This window comes from Notamacropus eugenii, chromosome 2, assembly GCF_028372415.1.
Source record: "Notamacropus eugenii isolate mMacEug1 chromosome 2, mMacEug1.pri_v2, whole genome shotgun sequence".
In the NCBI taxonomy this organism is placed as follows: Eukaryota; Metazoa; Chordata; class Mammalia; order Diprotodontia; family Macropodidae; genus Notamacropus; species Notamacropus eugenii.
Window position 1 is genome coordinate 247,626,495 of NC_092873.1, and position 17,482 is coordinate 247,643,976.

At 39.0% G+C, this 17,482-nt stretch overlaps 1 protein-coding gene across 10 annotated transcripts in view; it reads left to right on the forward strand.

The window, feature by feature from the left end:
* Positions 1-2,231: 2,231 nt before the first annotated feature.
* SCAF8 (SR-related CTD associated factor 8) overlaps positions 2,232-17,482 on the forward strand; it is a 284,935-nt gene continuing 269,684 nt past the window's right edge. For 6 of the 10 annotated variants that reach the window (XR_011974667.1, XR_011974666.1, XM_072643756.1 and 3 more), the window contains exon 1: positions 16,702-16,836. Coding sequence is in view for 8 of the 10 variants with exons in the window: in XM_072643756.1 (XP_072499857.1) it covers positions 16,783-16,836 (54 nt within the window). In the remaining 2 variants the exon portion in view is untranslated. Of the gene's footprint in view, positions 2,807-7,956; positions 8,021-16,701; positions 16,837-17,482 lie in introns of those variants that run through there. The other 4 variants (XM_072643760.1, XM_072643761.1, XM_072643758.1 and 1 more) reach the window with 3 other exon arrangements.

Sequence of the window (17,482 nt, forward strand, 5' to 3'; positions counted from 1 at the left end):
CACCAAGCTTCACTCTGGACTTCTCCCTTATGTCCCACAACCCTCTGAATCCTGGAAGATCATTTCAACCTTGGAATCCACACCTTGAAAGGTATTCCCTTCTCCACTCCCCTTTATAGTAAACTTTACAGTCTCCACTTTATAGTAAACCTTAAGAAATATCTGTGGACTGACTGACACTCCACAAAGCTTCCTGACTTGGACTGATTCTAACATTTGAACTCTTGAGTGCTGTTTCCAGGGTTTTTAGCCTTAGAAGCCCCTGGGGGCCTGGTCAGTTTGATTTCCTTCAAGAAACAAATACAGTTCTTCATATTCTTCTTCATGAAGCCTTTCCCAGTCTTCCCTGCTTCTATTGTAGCTCCTCTAAAAACCATCTTTTCATTTTTATAAGTAACATCTTGCTCAGGCAGCTAGGTGGCACAGTGGACAGAGTGCTAGGCCTGAAGTCAGGAAGACTCAGCTTCATGAGTTCAAACCTGGCCTCAGACATTTACTAGTCTCTTAACCCTGTTTGTCTTAGTTTCCTCATCCATAAAACGACATGGAGAAGAAAATGGCAAACCATTTCAATATATTTGCCTAGGAAACTCCAAAAGCGGTCACAAAGAGCAGCCATGACTGAACAACAACAGGAACCTACCAGATTGCTGGTGCTTTTTGACTAGGTACAAATTGGTTTGGATTAAATCAAATCATCAGAACCTAGTAGGACCAGGTCTAGTTAAGGCACTAGGGGTAAATGAAGTGTTTTCAAACCGTACATATATAATCTGTATATACTTTAATATGTATATGTCATCTTCTCATTAGAATATAAGCTCATTGAGGGCTAGAGTGATTCACTTTATTTTTGTATCCTCAGCTCAGAGGCTACCTTGACTAATGATACAGCTCTAGTCTCAGGGCCATGAATACTTGAGTTCAAGACCTACCTCTGATACCCTTTGGCTGTATGACATTGATCAAATCATTAAACTGTCCATTTTCTAGGCTAGCAAAATCTGAGGACCCCTAGGGGTCCCTTGAGATCCTTTCCCTGTGGGTCCATGAAGTCAGGTCAACACTGAACTGTGATGATAATAATATTAATTATTAATATTATAATATTAAGATGTTACTTGCCTATTAAAATATTCTTCCGTTTTCCAACTACATATATTTGAGGCCAAATTTTCTTCATATACATCGACTAAAACAACATCCTAAGAGTGAATGCAAAAGCAGATATGGGAATCCAGCTGTCTTCTATTGAGGCAGATATTAAAGAGATTTGCAAATTATATGTGAAACAATACCACTCTTCTCACTAAATTTTGGTTTGAGATAATATAATTATTTTTCATTAAAAAACTATATGTACATTAACATGTAATGAGTTTATTAATTACTATTATCATTATTTAAAATGAAAGATGATTTTAAAAATGATCAATTTTCATTTCTAACACAGTAATCTTTAGATATAACTCACATCAACAACAGGTCTTTGGTGCACTGAATATTTTTTTAAGAGCATAAAGGGGTCCTGAGACCTGCTCTAGGCTACTTCCAGGACTCAGGTGTACAAGAGCTTCTTTCTCATCTATCAATGAAATCCTTATTGTTTAGGTAATTGATCAGATATTGGTGTTTTCCTCCCAGAAAAGGACCACAGAGGGTCAATACCAAGTTAAAACATTAACAGATCAATACCTCATTACTACTGTTTTCTCACTCCCCCCCCCCAATAAATCAACTGTGGATGAAATCAATTCTACAAAGACCATCAATCCCCCTCCCCTTCCCCCTCTCTCGACTGCTTTGACTCGAAGCGGTGTGGCAGCAAGCTATCCTTTTAGGGGCCGCTTCTTCTCAAGCTTGATGCCCAGACTCTTAACTGATTAAGAACAAACTGTAATGAATGAGATCAACCCCATCCCACCACAGACACTTGCAGGGGGACCGAGTAAAGAAGGCCTCCTCGGCTGTGCAGGGCAAACGGGCATGGCTGCAGTACTTCCCCTTGTCCTGCAGGGATCCCCACTGCCCGGCTCGCAGGCTCGCCAAGGAGCGGAGGCTACCTCCTGACAGTCGGCGCGGGACACTCTGGCCCGCCCTCACAGACGTCTATGATTCCCTAACCTCCTCCCCTCCCCCCGTTTCTTCCATACACCTTCCTAGCCTTTCCGTGGCGGCGGCTCTCTGGCCGCCAGGGGGCGCGCTCGCCGCTGCCGCTCTCCGACCTGCGCTGCCAGATCGCGTCCGCCATATTGGCTGCCGCAGCTGCCGCCGCCGCCGCCGCCGCCACCACCACCGCCACCGCCGCCTTTGCCTCTTCCTCCTCCTCTTCAGCCGTCGCCGCCGCCCTTTGCTGATTCCCGTGTCCCGAGTGGGGGAGAGGGGAAGAAGGAGCCTGTCGGAGAAGGAAGAGGAGGAGGCGGCGGAAGGGGGTGGAGAGTGGGGAGAAGGAGGGAGCGGAGGGTGGAGGAGAGAGGCCGAGCGCGGGGCGGAGAAGAGCAGGAGTCGCGGCGGCCCGGCCCCTCCCCCCGCCCGCCCCGGCTGCGCTTCTGTTCCCCAGCCCGGAGCTCCGCTTGTCTCAGCGGCCATGGCGAGGCCTCGCCGTGCCTGAGGGAGCCCGCCCCCTTTCCCCCCTTCCCCTCGATCCCCACCCCGGCCCTGAGCGCCTTCGACCGCTCCCCGACTCCCCTGGGCCGCCCCTGGCCCCGTCCCCTCTCTCTAGGCCGCCGCCGCCGCCTCTTCCGCCACCGGGCACTGGGGCCTTCGCACCGACAACATGGAGGCCGTGAAAACCTTCAACAGCGAAGTACGTATGGCAGGCCGGACCCCAGCCTTCCCCCTAACCCTGCGAGAAAGGGCAGCGGGTGTGCACTCGGGGAGGCCCGGGGGGGGGGGGCGGAGGGAGGGTGCCGGGGCCGCCCCTTCCCCTCCGCCTCGATGGGAGGAGGGACGCCTGGGCCCAGGGCCGAGGATGTGGACTGGGGGCGGGAGGCTTTGGCGCGTCCACTTAAATGTCCTTGGGTTTGGAGTGGGGACCAAAGCACTCGGCGCGCCCCTAAAACCGACGGGGGTCTTTTCTAGTAGTTAATTCTTCCCTTCAACCCTCATTCTCTCCTCCTCCTCCATAACTCCCCCTCCCCCCGGGAACAGGCTGAGGGCCCCCGGGACCTTGGTGGCTCGAACTAGATAAAGGGATCGACTTTGGAGGGGGGCTAGAGAACATATCACGGGGGTGCGGATCGGTTGTGTTTGTCCCTGGGATGCTGTTGACTGGGTAACGTACCAGCCAGAGAACCGTGCAAAGGGGATGGAGTGTAGGCAGGAGAGGCTATTTGTCAGTCCTTCCTTTACTATCCCCCTGCGCCCCCAACACACGCGCACACACACCGTGAAATAATACGGCAATGGTGAGAGGCCTGTGGATCATTGTGCCTTCTGAGGAGCAGGATGCTGAGGAAGGCAGAAGCATCTCTATCTCAGACCTCATGATACCTAAAGGTTAGGTGACTGTACCGAGCAGGCCCACTTGGGTCGGCTTCATTTCATTGTCTGTTTCTCTGATTCTGCCAGTCTGAAGAAGACCAAGTGCTTTATCAGGACACCTGTGTATTTAAAGCAAATTGCACCTTGTCCACTTCTAGTTTCTTAGTTTGGTATTTCTTTTGCAAAGGGTTTAATGTGTATCACTACATGTCACTTGTGCAGTTACTGTACTGAAGTAAGGCAAACATGTCCCATAATATTAATGGTAACTTGCATGTCCACTTATGTTACTTTATTTTAAGTAAGAAGGAACTTCAAAGTTTATTTCATTGTTTCCACCTTTAAAAAATTTCCACATAGTACTGGGAAAAATGTGCTTCTTGTCCATTTGGGAAAATAGGCCCAAAATGAACTTGGGCAACTCTTTGTAGAAACAGTCTTTCCATAGTAGGATGCAGTGGAATGGAATTATATGGGGAAAAAAGCCCTCAATCAGTTAATTTTTTTTCTCATCAAAAAGTCTCCACTAAGTACTTACTATGTGCAAGGTACTGAATCAAGAACTGACAGTTTGACAGAATTTATATTCACTGATTAGAGGAATTGAAAAGATAGAAGACTTACAGGATTTTCTTCCCAAATTCATGGCTCTGTAATGTGAACATTACATTTAGAAGGTTATAGTTGACACTGGGTAATAAAAAGCCTTGAAATCATAGGTTGAAATGTACTTTACAAATACTACATACTATTAATATTTATTAATATTTTAACGTACCTTGTGGAAAGAAACAGTAACTTTAAACAGTTTTTCATTAGTGTTTAGAATATGAAAGATTGCTTTAAGAATGGGGAAAAAAACTTACTGAAACTCTTTAACTTATTTTCACCCAGATGTGATAAAACAATATACCCTTAGGTGTGTGGGGATTACCAATTTGTGCCCCTCCTAACATTTAAGTGACAATTATACAGGTTGTGGGTTCCTTTACATAATAAATTTTACCAAATGGCTTATACAGTTATATAAAAATATCATAAGTTTTCAGTGTAGCAGCAAAATAGCAACAATACGTTTGATCTCTATATAGCACTTTTCTTTCTGTAAGCATCTCTCATACAACCCCATGTCTAGTTATTTTGTAACAAAATATTTTAATTTTTGCTTTCCATTTGAAAATGCCATGAAATTGAATGGCTGAATTTTAAAATTAAAAATAAAATTGGTCAGGCTCAAGTTGAGGTATATTATATATCTAAAATACATTTATCTTTTATAGGAAACTATAGGTGCTGCAGTTATGCCCTGAATTTGAATGCAGTTTCTATGAACTTTTCTTGGCACATATGTTTCACTGTACAATAAAATTTGTCATGTTCAGTGAATTTTTTAAAGAATGTCAGGTAGTGATAATTACTCAATAATTAACATTTTCTTTTTATTTATTTTTTTAATTATACGTTAAAAAATGTCATGTTGGAGGACATCTGTTTATTGAGAGTTTTCCTTTAAACACAGCTTGAGAAGTTTTCTTAAGTCCACTAAATTTTATGACCTTAGTCAAGTTTTGGTGGAAAAAATATAGTTGAGTGCACTGTTAAAGTACAGAAACTTAGGGATCAGATTTTTATCTCTACCTATCAACTGACCTATAACTTTGATAGTTATTTTGAACTTCTAGTCCTGTAGATGACATAAAATGAAAGTTAAAAATAGAAAATAGCCACATTGCTTTTCAACTTCTTCAGTGGCTGACAGACTACAAGCACTCTTTCTTTCAGAATAAGGAGAGTAACTGATAACACAACTGATGATAGTATATCCATTTTTATTTTGAGCCACTTGGTAAACTCCTGTTTATCCCGAATTTAAATGGTATTGAGACCCAGCATCTAATTGATCATTGCCTACGATGCCAGCTAGCTTTGAGCTAAATTAAAATTTCTAGTTATTACTTCCCATGTTGTAAAGGACAGTCTCTAATCCTCTCTCCCAAGTTGCTATTAGGTAGGGTCAGAATGTTTTAGATAAGTCTGTGGGCAAAATAATTTCTGTAATCCACTATCCTATTGGACCACTGTTAAGAGTTACCGAGTTTGTGTGTGTGTGCATGTTAGTCACAGTGGGTTGAGGAAATCATTTGAGGACCAGGTTTTTGTTAAAAGATATTTCCTATATAGGACCCATGCTGATGATATAATATGGCTATATACATATATATATATATATATATATATATATATATATATATATATATATGCATGTAGCTATATATATGTGTATGTATACACACACATACAACACGCACACACACACACAGCACACACTTACACACTATATGGTAGTACTAAGCAGGTGCAAGCTATTCTGGTAGGAAGGTAAAAGAAAAAGACATGATCCTTGCCTTTCATTTCTTAGCCTTGTGGGAGAATACTTGTATGTGTGAAACAACTTTGGCTGTTTACAGTAGTATACATTAAAAAACAAATGTAAAATGAAATGATACTAATTCAGTGAGCTGGGTAGGCTTATTTAGGGCCTTGGCTTCCCTGAATATTAAGGCTTTAAGCTAACAAGTTGTTGAGTTTTTGTTCCCAGGAGGATTTCTAAGATAGCATATGCTCAATTTGTTTTAGTTATATATCTTTTGCTGTTTTTATTTGTCCTTCATTTCTCTTCTCTGCTTTGAGTACACTGAGTTGTACTGTCTTGGTTGAGGTATAAGATGTCTAGGTTTCCATAAGATAGGAAACATTGTAGAAGAATCTGGAAGTTGGTTTTATATTTGTATTATTTGTATAATATTTTAATCAGAAAGTCAAAATCTAGTGATCCTCCAGGCTCCTTGAATTACCTGAGCTCTCAGGATACTTTCTTTTAGGACCTTTAAGTTAGCAAGATAACTTAATAGCATGGTTACTTCTAAGGCCAAGAACTCCAGAACCAGCATACCATAATGATATTTTCATTGCATTTCCCACTGTCCTGCTGTCTGTATCTTCACAGCTATCCCCAAAGTATAACTTATCTCCAATTCCATAAACAGAGTCTGCACTGTGATTTTAATTTGGGTATTTTTCCAGGGCCCCACAGCATCTACATCTGACTTTGGGGGGAGGTAATAGATATGAAATGAACTGATAGAAAAAAATGTGCTACAACAATGAACTTACCTGCAAAGGAACATGAAGTTTATGTACAGTTTATGCATTAAGATGGCATATATAAAGAACATTTCAGAGAAGTACTGAAATTTTGAAATTATATTTCATTTTTTCTTAATTTCATGGTAGTTCATGAGTCTGTAGCATGTTCACCACCTTTTTTTTTCTTGTCTTGTTTATTAAAATGATAAGGGAAATGGAATGATGCCAGCGTATGGATTTTCTTATTTGCTGAAGGTTAAACAGAAACACTTTAAAAAAATTTTCTGCATTGTAATGTAGTCTAAGAAGAATTATGTTTGGGGTCAGGAAACCATAGTTCAATCCTAGCTCTGTAACTTAAGTTACAGCATCTCTTTGGGCCTCAGTTTCTTCATGTGCAAAATGAGAAATTGAATTAGACTCTCTGTTCCTTCTAATCATAAAACTCTGATTTGGAAATATACTGTATTTCTTTGATTGTGACTTTTGTATCATCTTAGTCATTCTGATTTTTATTGAACAGTATAGTAGATGAAGAATGGTATAGGGTATTGTAATGGAAGTTTAAAAAATTCCTGATGTTAGGAAAGAATTCCTGAGGTTAGATAGTAATTTTCATTTTCTGAAATTAGAATATATAAATTCCATTTCATCAATGGTTCCACAAGCAGGATTTTATTGTATTCCAAATATATTCCAAATTCCAAAATACATTATTCCTTTTTTGGTCGGAACTTTTTTCTTGGTTATTTTCCTCTCCAGCATAAAATTTATGTGGAGTAAAAACTTTTTAAAAATATTCTGTCAACCAGAAATATTTGATCAATTCTGCCACCATATCTCCATTTACAATAAAATAATTAATGTTTGATAAAGATCCAGAAGTATTGTAAGATACTTAAATGCCACCTTAACCATGAAAGAGAGATTAAATTGTGTTCAGTCTAATGCATAGTAAGTGTTTTTTGTTGCATTCTAAAATACTGAAAAATGGTAATTCAGATATGCCATGTGGTAATTTCTTACTTAACCAGAATATTCGATTTACTATACCATTCACTAATTGTTCCACATCATTGTCGTTTTAGTTTCTTTGTTGGGGAGGGGGTGTTTAAGGGGTGGACCTCTATATTGGTTGAGAATGAGTAATGATGTTGCTTTTGACAATTTTAGATTTCTCTTTGTAGAGCTAGTTCTACTGCCATTGGGTTTATTTCTAGCTCATATGGCTATAGCCTTGAACTTTGGCTGAGCCCCATGAACTCCTAGGTGAGGTCATTTTGTAGGTTTATTTTCTCAACATCTCTCTCTACTCCTCTCTCTCAGGATTGTGCCTCTACTCCTGCTTGTACAGACTGCTTTTTCCAGCAGCATGGACACGAGAAGCATAGTAAGACCAATGCAACCCACATAAGGCAGACTATGTGGAAAATGTTGGGTTTAGAACTAGTAGTAAGATGGTACTTTACTTATATGGGTCATAGTTGGGAAATGGAAGACTAATTTTTATCACTTGTATGTAACAAGTTGAGGGGAGGATATTCACGAAATTTGTTGTGCAATTTCTCTTTTTTTAAATGGGCTGAGTACAGGAAGAGTATTGCTACTTAATAGTGATATGTGAATACCTGTAAATACTTGTTCTATCTCCTTGCATTCCATTCCATAACATAGCTTAACTGTTCATTTAGTTTTTTGGTATTCAGTACAAATATATATGTTATCTTTTGTGAAAATATGTGAAGATGTCTTAAAGTTCATTTTAGTATTACGTTTATCCAGTACTGGTAAAACTATTTAAAAATCCAGTGAAGAGATGGGGAAATGTTTATAAATCCTAAAATTTCCCCTTTCCTGTTTTCTTTAAAGAGTTATTTGAAGTATTGATTTTTTTAATTACGGAAAAGCAGATTGTAGCAGAAGTATTATAATGAGGTATGCTTATGAGAAAAATAGCAATAAACTACCATTTTTGTGTAGGAAGAGGTTTAATTAAAATTTTCATTGATAGCAAACTATTGTGATTACATTTGTTATTTCTGTTGTTGGCTTTGTTTCTGATCATTCTAATTTATTTTTTAATAAATTTTGCCTGGGAATGTTCATAGATTTTCCATGACACTGGGCAATATTACTACATATTTTAAACTTAGGGAATTAATTTGGTGTGTCTCTTGAAAACATGGAATTAAAGAATTTTAAGGAGTTTTCAGGTTCATGCATACCGAAGTCATTCTTTTCTTTACTAATTCTTGATTTTAACATTTGGTTGAAAAGGGAGGTCATAATGCTATTTGAATTCGGGTTCCATTTACCCTTATTTTCTAGGATTGTGTGGAGTTAACAAGTACTACAGAGTCAATGTGATTGTCGAACAAGAACTCTAATATAAGATAGGGGATATTTCATTGTTTGGTGCTGATAGCATTATTTCTACTCTCCTGTCTTGGTATAAATCTCTCTGACACTCCCCGTATTAACAATTAACAATAACTCCCTATATTACTACTTCCTGTCTGCCTGTCATTTCCCCTTTAAGGACCAGGTAGATGATACTAGACAGTAGATGTGAGTGTGGGGATACTATTTTGCTTGATTGAGTTCAATGAAAAAGGGCAAATTATATAAAGTTATACTTTATAGCCATCTTGTATGTTGAGGGATGGTTATACTTGATGTTTCTGAAGTCTCACATTCATATAAAATTATTGCTTCAGGATATATTTTGTATTTATGAATGATGAGAGTGATATTTCCAATTAATAAGTGAAATTAAGGTCAAATGAAATAACATGTAACACTTTGCAAACCTTAAAGTCCTATGTAAATGCTAGATATTGTTAAGAAATAAGGGCAATTCTATATCTAAATGTTAAGGTGGGTTTCACATTTAGGAGTTTGGAAGAATGAAGTACTAGGTTAATTTTTAGTGTGGTTTAATGGTTGTTGTAGTTTCTCAAAGTCTGTCAAGGAATTTGGTCAACATACTACCCTTTAAAAGATGCATCATGGCATAGTGGATAGTAGACTGATGTTGGAGTCAGGAAGATCTGGATTCAAGTCTTCTTGAGACACTAGCTGTGTGGCCATAGGCAGGTTACTTCTCTGCTTCAGGTACCTAAAAGTTATGGGTGTGTCACCCATCTGCTTTGGGGGAGGAAGTTTTTACACTGAGAGTTTCCCCATGTAGATGGAATCATAGGTCCAGGATTGGGTGAAAACAAACCTTGAAAATACTGTCTTTATTATATTTGAGATGAATCTTAGTACCTGATTTTTAAACTCTAGTTTGAATGTAAAGGCTGAAATTTTGGGGTTGTATATCTATGTCTACTATTATCTTTATATATTATGATTCTATGATATTCATGAAATATTTATTTGAATGATCCCATTGTTTCAAAATATATTCAGCTGTTAATCAGTTGCTCACTTATTGAAATGGTGTTTGGTCTATGACACAATATCAACTTGGACTCCAAAGCGTCTTAAAATGTTAACAGTCCCTTTGATTTCATTGTGTTCTTATTTAATCTGACCTTATTGACTATAATAAATCATCTATGGTAATGTTGGTTCAATAATCAGGACCACTATACAAACCATAATAATAGGCATAATTACCATTGGGTAATAAGTTATTTTCGTCCTTGTTTTGACAAATGTAAAAGTTATTCATTTATAAAATACTTTTCTATAACAAATACCTTCAGAGTCTAAGTATCTCATTTTTCAGCTGTTTAGAAAGTATCTTTCATGTTGGCTAATTAACTATGTAAAGCAAACGCCTTACGTTTATATGGTGCTTTGTACTTTTTAAAAAAGAGTTTTGAATATATTTGATGTAATCCTCACAACCCTCCTTTACAGAGGAGAACAGGGCAACTAGGTGGTATATTGGTTAGAGCACCAGGCCTGGAGTTAGGAAGACTCATGTGAGTTCAAGTCAGGCTTCACACTCTAGCTGTATGATCCTGGGTAACTTACTTAACCCTATTTACCTCAGTTTCCTCATCTGTAAAATGAACTGGAGAAGAAAATGGCAAACTACTCCAGTATCTTTGTCAAGAATACCCCAAATGGAGTCATGAAGGGTCAGACATGACTGAAAGCAACTGAACAGATGAGAATATTAAGGCATGGAGTGACTTACCTAATCTATTTGTATACCTTATGAAAGAGGTAGGAAAAAAGCCTAGGTCTCTGCTTCATATCTCCTCTCATTCCTTTTTTCATTACAACACAGCAGACCCTTAGAGAGAGGCCATATTAGTAGGGAGAAATTACTTTTTTCTACCATTTGGAATGTAGAATGCCAGACTTGAAGTTAGGAAGACCTGAGTTCAAATCTTGCCCCAGACACTTTCTAGCTGTGTGACCTTGGGCAAGTCACTTAGCTTCCCTGAGCCTCAGTTTCCTCATCTTCAAAACGGGAATAATAATAGCACCTGCCTCATATGATTGTTGTGAGCATCAAATGAGTTAACTTATATAAAAGATGTTGCAAAACAGAGTGCTATATAAATGCTTGTTATTTTTATTCATGGAGTCTCTAGGCCCTACAGACTGAGATTTTGATTTTTAACATGGTACTTTCTGCAACAAAACTTGTGAAAAAAATTCAGTGAAAACTATGCATCACTAGTAGAGATTATTGTAATAGGTCCAGTTTATACTATGTTGTCCCTTCTCTTACAATAGTGCTGATAATTTGTGAGTTTTCACTACTGTTTCCAGTAGTACTGAGGGTTTTTCAGTGTTCCATCCACATTATCTTTCCCAGTTTTGGATGGTAGGAACTGTACTTAATCATCTAGTGATTACCTATTGTATGCTGGTAGAGATACAAAGTTTAGATAAGACTTCGTCTTTGTCCTGGTGCAGCTTTGTAGTTTTGTAGACCAAATACTCTGAAGTTGAGTGGGGGTGGGGATGGGGATCAGGAAATACTTTGTGGAAGATCTGGCTTTAGTGATAAACTTTAAAGGATATCTAGGTGAAAAGGGAGTAGAACATTTTGGACCGAGGGAACAGTGTGAGCAAGAGCATTGAAGGCTAGAGAATATTAGAGTGCTGAGGGTGGGGGTGAGAAATGGTGTAGACAACACTATATTTTGGCCAGAGTGGAGAATGTTTTACAAGACAAGAAAAGTGGAGTGGAGGACTTTCCTTTCTTACCATCTTAATTCTAATCTGGTTTCTAACCTTATAATTCAACCTAAACTGCTCTCTCCAAAGTATTATCAATCCTTTAATTATTGAATCTTATGACTTTTTCATTCTTTTTGACATCTATGTAGCCTTTGATACTGTTGAACACTCTCTTCTTGATGCTTTCTTCTCTCTAGGTTTTCATGACACTACTCTTCTGGTTCTCTTCCTACTTGTCTGAATGCTCTGTCTCAGTTCCCTCTGCTGGATCTTCATCCAGGTGATGTCCACTAACCATGAGTGTTCCTCAGGGCTTGGGCCTGTGCCCTCTTCTCCTTCTATGTTGTTTCACATGGTGATTATGTTAATTTCCATGGATTCAATTATCAATCTATGATGCTATTTCTCAATCTACATATCTAGTTCCAAACACTCTGCTGACCTCTAGTCTCATATCTCCATCTCCAACTAGATGTCCCAGAGAGAGATGTCTTCCTTTTTTTCTTTTTAAAATTTATTTATAGCTTTCAAAATTCATTTCCACGAGATTTTGAGTTCCAAATTTTCTCCCCTACCCTCATCCCAAGATGGCGTGCATTCTGATTCCCCCTTTCCCAAGTCTACCCTCCCTTTTATCATCCCCCCCCTTTTATCCTATTCTCCTTTACTTTCTTAAAGGGCAAAATAGATTTCTATACCCCATTGTCTGTATATCTTATTTCCCAGTTGCATATAAAAACAAATTTTTTAACGTATTCTTAAAACTTTGAGTTCTAAATTCTCTCCCTTCTTCTCTCCCCACCCACCCTCATTGAAAAGGCAAGCAATTTAATATAGGTTATACGTATGTTATTATGCAGAACACTTCCATAAGTCATTTTGTGAAAGACTATTTTCTTCCATCCTATCCAGTCCCTAATTATTCTGTTTTCTCCTGTCCTTTTAGGAAATTCCCTTTTCTAAAGTGTTTACTTCTGACTACCTCCTCCTGCAGTCTGTCCTCCTTTCTATCATCTCTCCCTCTTAACCCTTTGCCCCTTACTTTCTGTAGGGAAAGATACCCAATTGAGTGTGTATGTTTTTTCTTCCTTAAGCCAAATCCGATGAGAGTAAGGTTCTCTAATTCCTTCTCACCTCTCCTCTCTTCCCCTCCATTGTAAAACCTTTTTTTCTTGCCTCTTTTATGTGAGATAATTTACCCCTTCTATCTCTCCCTTTCTTCTTCTCTCAATATATTCCACTCTCACCCTTTAATTTTATTTTTTATATATTTCCCTTTCATACACAACTCACTTACCCTGTGCCCTTTATCTGTCTATTTTTTTGGAGGGGAGAAGGCAAAGTAGTTGGTGTTAAGTGACTTGCCCAAGGTCACACAGCTAGTAAATGTGTCAAATGTCTGAGACCGGATTTGAACTCAGGTCCTCCTGACTCCAGGGCTGGTACTCTACTCACTGCGCTACCTAGCTGCCATCTATCTATCTATCTCTTTATCTATCTATTTCCTCCAACTACCCTAATACAAAGAAAGGTCTCATGAGCTACAAATATTATCTTTCCATGTAGGAATGGAAACAGTTCAATTTTAATTAGTCTCTTATGATTTTTCTTTCTTGTTTACCTTTTCATGCTTCTCTTGATTCTTGCATTTGAAAGTGAAATTTTATATTCAACTCTGGTCTTTTCATCAAGAATGTTTGAAAGTCCTCTATTTCATTGAATATCCATGTTTTCTCCTGAAGTATTATACTGAGTTTTGTTGGTAGGTGATTCTTGGTTTTAATCCAAACTCCTCTAACCTCTGGAATATCATATTCCAAGCCCTCAGTGTAGAAGCTGCTAGATCTTGTGTTATCCTGATTGTATTTCCACAATACTTGAACTGTTTCTTTCTGGCAGCTTGCATTATTTTCTCCTTGACTTGGGAACTCTGAAATTTGGTTACAATATTCCTAGGAGTTTTCCTTTTAGGATCTCTTTACAGAGGCGATTGGTGAATTCTTTCCATTTCTGTTTTACCCTCTGGTTCTAGAATATCAGGGTAGTTTTCCTTGATAATTTCTTGACAGATGATGTCTAGGTTCTTTTTTTGATCATGGCTTTCAGGTAGTCCAATAATTTTTAAATTTTCTCTCCTGGATCTATTTTCCAGGTCAGTGGTTTTTCCAGTGAGATATTTCACATTTTTTTTTCTATTTTTTCATTCTTTTGATTCTGTTTTATAATTGCTTGATTTCTCATAAAGTCATTAGCTTCTATTTGCTGCATTCTAATTTTTAAGGAATTATTTTCTTCAGTGAGCTTTTGGACCTCCTTTTCCATTTGGCCATTTCTGCTTTTTAAGGCATTCTTCTCCTCATTGACTATTTGGACTTCTTTTACCATTTGGAATAGTCTATATTTAAGATGTTTTCTTCAGTATTTTGGGGGTTTCCTTTAGCAAGTTGTTGAATCATTTGTGATTTTCTTGCATCACTCTTATTTCTCTTCCCAATTTTTCCTCTACTTCTCTTACTTGATTTTCAAAATCCTTTTTGAGCTCTTTCATGGCCTGAGACCAATTCATATTCTTCTTGGAGGCTTTGAATGCAGGAGCTTTGGCGTTATTGTCTTCTTTGGTTGTATGTTTTGATCTTCTTTGTCACCAAAGTAAGATTCTATAGTCTCAGTTCTTTTACAATGTTTACTCATCTTCCCAGCCAAATACTTGACTTTCTAACTCTTTGTCAAGGCAGGACTCTGCTAAGGATGAGGGGAGTGGTATACTCTCCCAGGCTTCAGGGGTTTTGTATCAGCTGCTCCATCCCCTATCCTCTGTGGGCCCAGGGCTCTGGAAGCAGCCTCTGCTGCTGCCTTTGCTGCTGCTAACCCTGACCGCCCACCACTCTAGGGCTGTGGCCAATCCAGCCAGACTGTGCACTCCTCTTTCACCCAAGTCCCACAGAGTTTTCCACCTTTTTGGCATTTGTGGGTTGAGAAGTCTGGAAACTGCTACAGCTGCCAGTGCTTCAGTCCCCAGACCTGCTCCTGCTTGTCTGTGCTGGCCAGACTGCACTCTGCTCCTTGCCTGGTGCGACAGATCCTTTCTGACAACTTTTCAGGTTGTCTTGGGCTGGGGATTTGTTTCACTCTGTCATTTTGTGGGTCCTGTAGCTCTACGGTTTATTTAGTCATTTTTTACAGGTATTTGGAGGGCTTTGGGGGAAAGCTCAGAGAAGTTCCTGCTTTTACTTTGTAACTCCACCCTTCTCAGAGATATCTGAAATTTTATGTCCAAAACAGGACTTAATATTTCTCCCCCAAAACTTTCCCCTCTACCTAACTTCTCTATTACTCTTGAGGCCACACCATTCTTCCAGTTCCTCAGTAGGTACCATCTTCATTTCTTCATTCACTGTCTTCCATATTCAATCTGTTGCCAAGGCCTGTTGATTTCACCTTTACAACATCTCTCCTGTATGTTCCCTTCTTTGCTGTGTCACTGCCACCATTATGGTGCAGTCATTTATTATCTCACTCTGGACTTTTCCAAAAGACTTCTGATTGGTCTCCATGCCACAAGTCTTTCCCTAATACAGTCTATCCTCTCCTCAGCTGTCAAGGTGATCTTCCAGGTACCCTGCCCCTAAACTGCAGTGTCTCTCAATTTTCGAATATAAAATTCTCTTTTTGGAGTTCAAAGATGTTCATAAATTGTGTTCCCCCTTCTCCCCACTTTCAGTTTTACTTTACATCACCCCACCACCCTCTCTCAACATACTATTCTATTTAGCAAGACTGATTTGTTTGTCCTTCCTCCCGCAAGATACTTTGTCTCTGTACTCTGGGCATTTTCACTTGCCTGGAAAGCTCTCTCCTTCCTCATCTCTGCCTACGGCTTCAAGTCTCAGCTAAAATCCTGCCTTTTATAGAAAGTCTTCTAATCTCTCTTAATCCAAGTGACTTTCCTCTATTGATTTTTTCCCCCAATTTGTCCTGTACGTAATTTGTGCATATTTACATGGTGCTTTAATAAATGTATATTTACTGATTGATTCTGAATGCTAGAACAAAGGGTTTGAAATTGGGTTAGTGACATGACTCTACTGATATTTATTGATCAGAAGACCAATGTGACCTTGTCCATAAGAAGAGAAGTTTTTCTGGTGTCAATGTGAAGGATAAATCTGAGATGATCACATTATATATGTAGCATTATTATGTTTGGTAGTGGGTGCTACATTTTGGAAGGACTTTGATTAGCTGGAAACTGTCTAGAGAGAGATGGCTGTAATGGTTAAAGGACTTGAGTTCATGCCATATCATATCAGTTGATGAAACTGATGGTGTTTAGCCCAGAAATGAGGCTTAGTGGGGATGTCATAGGTGCTTCAAATTTGGAAGGCCTCACATGAGCAGAGAACTAGGAATATTAGGCAGAAGTTACAAAGAAACAAGTTTAGGTTTAGCTTATGTTCGTTAGAGCTATCTCAAAGTGGAATGACCTGCCCTGAGAGATACTAAAAGTTCTTCTAGGAATGTATGAGTGACCACTTGTTGAATATATCTTAGAAGAATTTTTTTTCCAGTTATGGGCTGAACGAGATTGTGTTTCAGATTCCTTCCAACCTTTAAAGTCCCTGATATTGGCAGTAGGGAGATTGCTGGTCTTCTTACCACAGGTGTTCAGTAGTGAATGATTGTCTTGGGCATTGAGATAGAAAGAAGGAAGAGATGTTGCAGACTTGGACTCACCAAAGTTAGGTAAGCAATTTTTAGTGAATGGAGGCTCGTGAATCCCTCTATAAGAGGATTAAATCTCTGATATTAGCTTTAGCATTGTCTTGAGCAGTAGGGCTAGAACAAACTTAAGATCCTGGCAACTGATCCATCCCTTCCTGGTGAATAGCGGGAGAAGAAATGGAAGCAGTGTCAGATTTTATATTCTTGAGTTCATAGATCACTGCAGAAGGTGACTGCAGCCAAGAAATTAAAAGACGCTTGGTCCTTGGAAGGAGAGCTATGACAAATCTGGACTACACACTAGAAAGCAAAGCAGTCACCTTTCCAAGAAAGGTCAGTATAATCAAAGCTGTGGTTTTTCTAACTGTAATGTATGGCTGTGAGAGTTGGACCATAAGAAAAACTGAGTGTTGCAGAATTGACCCTTAAAATTATGGTGCTGGAGAAGACTTTCAAGAGTCCCATGGAACTCTTGAACATCAAGGAGATCAAATCAGTCAATACTTAAGAAAATCAACTTAGATTGCACATTGGAAGGACCAGTACTTTAACTGTAATCTTTTGGCTAAGTATTGAAAAGCAGGACTCATTGGAAAAGACCTTGATGTTGGGAAAGATTGAAGGCAATAGGAAAGGGACAGCAGAGGATGGCATGGATACATGGTGTCATGGAAATAACAAACTTGAGCTTGGTCAGACTTGGGGAGATAGTGGAGCATAAAAGTGCCAGCCATGCTTTGATCTGTGAGGTCACAAAGGGTTGAACAGGACTGTGTGACCGAACAACAAATAAAAGCAGTAGGGTTAACTGATTTGGAGTAGTATTAGTTACTTTGGGTGTGAATGGAAGGGATTTAGATGCCATACATCTGATCTCTGTTTACTTAAAAAAAAAAGTTATCTTTCTAGGTATTTATCTCTGATCAAGTCATACTTTGAATAAATATAGATGGTATTCAGAGCTTTTGATTACGTATGC